This window comes from Ranitomeya variabilis, chromosome 3 (assembly GCF_051348905.1).
Source record: "Ranitomeya variabilis isolate aRanVar5 chromosome 3, aRanVar5.hap1, whole genome shotgun sequence".
NCBI classification, from domain to species: Eukaryota; Metazoa; Chordata; class Amphibia; order Anura; family Dendrobatidae; genus Ranitomeya; species Ranitomeya variabilis.
In genome coordinates, this window is record NC_135234.1 from 651,981,845 (window position 1) to 651,988,907 (window position 7,063).

Sequence of the window (7,063 nt, forward strand, 5' to 3'; positions counted from 1 at the left end):
TTCTGCTGTGTAAATCCTTCTCTCTTTCCCTGCTAATTGCTCTAGCACTGAGAGAAGGGAGAGAAAGTGGCCAATAAGCTGTCATAGGCAGGAGCATTGCTCTGATAGCCTGGAAGAATATGTCAGATTTTGCAGACCAGGTAGCTAGGTGGAGGACTCAGCAGCAAAATGGTTGGACATTTTTAATGGAGACTGTTTAAAAGTCACATCTTTTTTAGGCTATGCCTACTTTTAATGCAATAGGAGCAATAAAAGTATTAGATGCATGACATTAAAATATTCCTATCATTTTATAATACATGGTGGTCATTATCTGCCAAGCCTCATTCTTCTGCTATGGTTCTTACTTTCCTTCCTTCAGCTGAATGGTGACTGCACCGAGAAGCAGGTAACCACCCGTTCTGGATGATGCATGCTGGCTTACTGCTCTCACCTCTTTGGGCCATACTATTTAATACTTACTTTGCCCGTGTAGCACCAACACATTGTGCAGCGCTGTACAGAGATTTGCACCATACACACCAGTCGCTGTCTGCAGGGGGGGCTCACAATCTGCTGCCCATTATACATCCACATAAACACTTTAGTGTCCATTTAATTGAAGTCCAAACAACCTTTTAGTATTAAAGATGAGCAATTTGATCCTGCATCCAGTCCGCTCATCCATGGCAGCCAGTCTTCCCTTCTTCACCAGTTATCCTGGGCACCTCTGGTGGCCACCAGACCCTCATGACATGTGTCTTGATATTACAGAGATTGGTAAGCCCAAGAGGCGCTAAGGATGGCAGGAGTAAAAGTGAAGATTGGCTGCCATGGTGGACTGGACTCCTGAGCAGAGGAGCACAAATCCAATTTCTCATCTACTCAATCATTGCTGAATTGTCTGCCGCCCCCCCCATAGTATAATCCCTCGCCGAGCTATGATGCACATTTACGGTGCGAGTGTAGGGGGCGCCATACATGGCGGTTACTGGCTGGATTCTGCCACTAAATGTAGATCGCCAGCTGAGAAGCATTCCTTGTATAACCGCGTGCAACAGAAAGTATAAGGCCGGCGTCACACTAGCGAGTTTTACGGACGTAAGAGCGCAGAAAATACGTCCGTAAAACTCGCCAAACAAACGGCACAATTATTCTCAATGGGGCTGCTCCTATCAGCCGTATATTACGGTTCAGTATTATACGGCTTTCTACGGCCGTACAAAATCGCAGCATGCTGCGTTTGTCAGCGTATTGCGCAAATAATACGCCAATGAAAGTCTATGTGGGCGAGAAAAATACGGATTCCACACGGACCAGCAGTGTGACTTGCGAGAAATACGCAGCGGTGTTAGTGAAAAGCCGGTAATTCAATTGCCGGCTTTTCATTTCTCCTGCACAAACCCGACAGGATATGAGACATGGTTTACATACAGTAAACCATCTCATATCCCCTTTTTTTTTGCATATTCCACACTACTAATGTTAGTAGTGTGTATGTGGAAAATGTGGGCGCTGTAGCTGCGCAAATAAAGGGTTAAATGGCAGACAAAATTGGCGTGGGCTCCCGCACAATTTTCTCCGCCAGAATGGTAAAGCCAGTGACTGAGGGCAGATATTAATAGCCAGGAGAGGGTCCATGGTTATTGGCCCCCCCGTGGCTAAAAACATCTGCCCCCAGCCACCCCAGAAAAGGCACATCTGGAAGATGCGCCTATTCTGGCACTTGGCCACTCTCTTCCCACTCCCTGTAGCGGTGGGATATGGGGTAATGAAGGGTTAATGTCACCTTGCTATTGTAATGTGACATTAAGCCCGATTAATAATGGAGAGGCGTCAATGATGACACCTATCCATTATTAATCCAATTGTCTGAAAGGGTTAAAAAACACACACACACATTATTAAATATTATTTTAATGAAATAAACACAGGTTGTTTTAGTATTTTATTGCTCTCTAAATCCATCAGAACACCCTCGCTTGGCAAAATAATAAACGCACAAGATACATACCCTCAGATGAACCGTCACGTCCCACGAAGTAATCCATCTGAAGGGGTTAATTATTTTACAGCCATGAGCTGTGCTAATGCACTCGCTCGTGTCTGCAATCCCCGGGTAATGAAGGAAATCAGGATGATCTGTACTTACATTGAGTTGCGGTGAGGCGCCCTCTGGTGGATGAACTCATATGAACTCGAGCGTGGGAACTTTTCCAAGGCTGCCGTTCATGAGAACATCCACCAGAGGGCGCCTCACCGCAACTCAATGTAAGTACATATCACTCAGATTTCCTTCATTACCCGGGGATTACAGACACGAGCGAGTGCATTAGCACAGCTCCTGCCTGTCAAATAATTAACCCCTTCAGATGGATTACTTCGTGGGACGTGACGGTTCATCTGAGGGTATGTATCTTGTGCGTTTATTATTTTGCCAAGCGAGGGTGTTCTGATGGATTTAGAGAGCAATAAAATACTAAAACAACCTGTGTGTTTATTTCATTAAAATAATTTGTAATAATGCGTGTGTGTGTGTGTGTGTTTTTAACCCTTTCAGACAATTGGATTAATAATGGATATGTGTCATAATTGACGCCTCTCCATTATTAATCGGGCTTAATGTCACGTTACAATAGCAAGGTGGCATTAACCCTTCATTACCCCATATCCCACCGCTACAGGGAGTGGGAAGAGAGTGGCCAAGTGCCAGAATAGGCGCATCTTCCAGATGTGCCTTTTCTGGGGTGGCTGGGGGCAGATGTTTTTAGCCACGGGGGGGGCCAATAACCATGGACCCTCTCCTGGCTATTAATATCTGCCTTCAGTCACTGGCTTTACCATTCTGGCGGAGAAAATTGCGCGGGAGCCCACGCCAATTTTTTCCGCCATTTAACCCTTTATTTGCGCAGCTACAGCACCCACATTTTCCACATACACACTACTAACATTAGTAGTGTGGAATATGCAAAAAAAAAGGGGATATGAGATGGTTTACTGTATGTAAACCATGTCTCATATCATGTCGGGTTTGTGCAGGAGAAATGAAAAGCCGGCAATTGAATTACCGGCTTTTCACAGATAACGCGCTGAATTGAATATAAATACAGAAAATTATATATATATACTGTATATATGTTTTACCGAACATTTGAGCACATAAATCCATTAGATGTCGGTTTTGCAAGCCTGCGAGAAAATATCGCAGTACGGATGCCATACGGATTACATACGGAGGATGCCATGCGCAAAATACGCTGACACACCCTGCCTACGGATCACTATTTTGGGAACATTTCTCCGTATTACGGCCGTAAAAAACGGACCGTATTGTCTTACGCTGAGTGTGACGCCGGCCTAAGGCGAAGTTCACACTGGGTGTTTTTTATGCGTTTTTTTTATGCTACTTTTCAGCTGACTTTTACAGAACCAGCAAAGTCTATGAGACTTCAGAAATCTCATGCACACACATTGTTTTTTTTTTTGTGTGTGTTTTGCATGATTTTTTGGACATAGAGCACGTCACTTCTTTCAGTAATTTTTCAGCGTTTTTCACCCATTGAATTGAAGGGAGAAAAAAAGCAGCAAAACCTACGTTTTTGCCACAGCTTCTTTCCTGCCAAACACTCAGGTTTTGCTGCAGAAAAAAAAAACGCCGCAAAAACACCCAGTGTGAACTTGGCCTAAAGCTACTGCTGTGCATGGAGTTGTATATATTTCACCCCTTAGTCTTCTGTGTTTTCAGCGGCAGATTGCTCAGGCGATTGTTCATGTGTCTATATCTACAGGTGAAAGCTGAGCCCAAAGCGCCGTCACCACTGGCTGACACAGAGAAAGAAACGGCAGAAGTTGGTGATCCGGAGAGGATAAAAGGGTTAATGCAAGAGGTGGAGAAACAGGTAAGGAGACAGGTGTCAGGTGCAAGGAGTTGGACGGAGAACTGAGCTTTCATTTCTTAAGCTGATAAATGTGGGTTTGGGGACATAGAAGAGCTGTAATCCGAGTGCTCGTGGTCTTCAATGATTTGTGCAGTTGTTTGTTCTGTGAACATGAACTAATAGCCGCCTACATTCTCATGTGCTCCAGGGTATCTAAGCAGATCGGCAGTGTAAAGCATGGGGGATAGACAAAGCCGCATTGTAAGCCAGTAAGAAGCAGTATGTGACCCGTGGATGGTCCACACACTGCCACCACTGATCTGAAATTGTACCGCTGCTCCATTCCATCTGCACAGCAAAATAATCAGGTTTTAGATTGGACATTTTTATGTTTCCCCTTGAAATATGTCTGTAGAATTTGGACAAGATGTTTAATCCGTCATCCACTTGCCTGGTACTCTATAATCCTCCATAAACTGGATTTACCGTCACACCATCAGCCTCGTGGCCCCGGCTCTCATCGCTCAGTATTGTTTGCGAGCGCCAGTATTTGTGCAGATTCTGCAGATCGGATGATTTTATAATGTAAATGATTTGATCTCTTTAGGGCATCGTTGTTCGGGAGTTAAAGGGCAAGAAGGCAGAGAAGTCGGCGATCGACGGTGAGGTACAGAAGCTTCTGGCACTGAAAGAAAAACTTGCACTGGCAGAAGGGAAGACGCCAGAAGCACCCGCTCAGAAAGCGAAGAAGAAGAAGAAATAAATTTCCCTAATAAAAGAGAGAGCGAGACCTTGTGGAGCAGCTGCAGCGCTGAATGGGTTAATGTGTGAACAGTCTTTTAAATAAAATGTTTGGTTTCTTGTTTACACCCGCAGCGCCTGTCTCCCCTGCTGTAAGGTATTGCAGAGGATTGCATGGCTACTGAGCGCGTGCAACCAGGGAAAGATGTGTCTGCTTATTACACTCGGCATTGGCCGCCGAAGCCGGGAGATAAATAGAACAGTGTTATAGCAACACCAATTACTGCGCCACCAGTTCCCCACAGGATAGGGTGGAGTCTGCAGGCCACATGCCATCAGCTTAGGACCATTGATACAGTAGCTGCACCAACATGTGTCTGGCTTACAGAGCCGGGTCTATTGTGCTACATCCCTACTAGTGATGAGCGAACGTGCTGGAATAAGGTGTTATCTGAGCATGCTCCAGTGCTAATCTAGTGACTCCGGCGAACTCGAATAATATGTTAGAGGTAACGCGGCAGCATGTCTCGCAGCTGTTAGACAGCAGGAACACATGGAGGGATTGTCTAACAGCCACGAGACATTCAGCTGTGGGGACTCAAACCTATTTTTCGAGCAGGCTGAACACACTCGGTTAGCACCCGAGCATGCACAGATAACACCTTATCCGACCACGTTCGCTCATCACTAGTCTCTACCATAGAAGATAACACCTGGCCCAGAACTTGATTCCTAATCTGTATTCAAAACTAAATAGCAAAGCCACTAAAGACTCAAATCTCCAAAAATTTCGATATAAACAGCAGAAAAAAAACAAAAAAGGCCAGCAACACTTACCTGCCCAGATCTTGGAACCAATGCACTACAGGGTGCAGCCAGCCCATAAAGCATGATGTTTAGCAACACAGGTGCAAAATACCAGATCAGCAGCCACTCTTCACCTACCCATTCCTGGAGGGGGTGAGCAATCATTGTGCAATTGTATACTGGGCAGTCGCTCCCTCCAGGAATGGGTAGGTGGAGAGTGGCCGTTGATCTGGTATTTTGCACCTGTGTTGCTAAACATCATGCTTTATGGGCTGGCTGCACCCTGTAGTGCATTTGTTCCAAGATCTGGGCAGGTAAGTGTTGCTGCCCTTTTTTTTTCTGCTGTTTAAATCTAGTCTGTATTTAGAATTCTACAGCTTGAAGATTGCAGACGTATGACATCTGCACATATAATCCCTTACTATGTCACATGCAGTATTGCAACGTTTTCTGCGCATATGCAGTTTTTGCATGCATTTAGGCACCATGGGCTTAAAAGGGTTGCCCAGGACTTCGATACTGATGACAGATCTATGAGTATAGGTCATCAATTCCAGATCGATGGGGTCTGACACCCAGAATCCAACTGATCAACTTTTTGCAATTTTCTAGGCAGCCTAGATGTTCACACCTGTGAATAGTGTTATCAGGCAGTGCCATTCAGCGCCTATTGATGTGAGCAGAAGGCGAGCTGCAGGTCTGAAGAACAGCAGCTGGTGTCAGACCCTTCTCTAAACTGATATGAAAGGGGTTGTCCATTCTGAAACTACAAGTCCGCAGTCACATTGTTACTGGAGACCTGTGAATCCCTGCATCCCATGTACTATGAGGATTCCCGGTGCCGGTCATTGGATCGCAAGTATGCGTACTCCTGGCCACAGTCTGACTAGATGGACATGGCCTCGCTCAGTGCTAGTTAATTGAGGGAGGCCAGTAACAGTCTAGTCAAAATTTGGCCAGGAGTCTGCAAGTATGAATGTCAGATACTTGTGATCACATTACCGGTGTCGGGGAATCCTCCAAATAGAGATCAGCGGATCCGTAGAAGTTTGGGTTTGACCAAACTTTAATCCAAACTTCAGTTCGGGTACCAGAACTGTACCCAAACTTGAACCCCATATAAAACAATTGGAACTCGAACTTTGGAGCTGGAAAATATTTCTCCTGTAAACCAGTCTTCAAGAAGTCCGTGCTCGGAGTTCATCACCTGAAGCTAGGTGTCCGGTACGAACCCCCAAACTTTATAGTTCGGGTTTGTTGATCTCTACAGACTACTCCTTTAATACTTAACCTCCTCTTATAGGGTATATCTACAGTTGTCTTCAAAAGTTTACATACCCCAGCAGAATTTTTACCACCTTGGCCTTTTTACAGAGAATGTGAATGATAGCACCAAAACTTTTCCTCCACTCATGGTTAGTGGTTGGGTGAAGCCATTTATTGTCAAACTACTGTGTTTTCTCTTTTTAAATCATAATGACAACCCAAAACATCCAAATGACCCTGATCAAAAGTTTACATACCCTGGTGATTTTGGCCTGATAATATGCACAGAAGTTGACACAAATGGGTTTGAATGGCTACTAAAGGTAACATCCTCACCTGTGACCTGTTTGGTTGTAATCAGTGTGTGTATAAAAGCTGAGTGATTTTCTGGG

At 44.9% G+C, this 7,063-nt stretch overlaps 1 protein-coding gene across 2 annotated transcripts in view; it reads left to right on the top strand.

Moving 5' to 3' along the window:
- Nucleotides 1–4,726, top strand: part of MARS1 (methionyl-tRNA synthetase 1) — a 56,375-nt gene extending 51,649 nt beyond the window's left edge. Inside the window, exons 20-22 of one of the 2 annotated variants that reach the window (XM_077297738.1) lie at nt 362–388; nt 3,768–3,878; nt 4,465–4,726. In XM_077297738.1, the coding sequence (XP_077153853.1) occupies nt 362–388; nt 3,768–3,878; nt 4,465–4,620 (294 nt within the window). In that variant the 3' untranslated portion in view covers nt 4,621–4,726. The remainder of the gene's footprint in view (nt 1–361; nt 389–3,767; nt 3,879–4,464) is intronic. The other variant, XM_077297740.1, reaches the window with a different exon arrangement.
- Nucleotides 4,727–7,063: the final 2,337 nt, after the last annotated feature.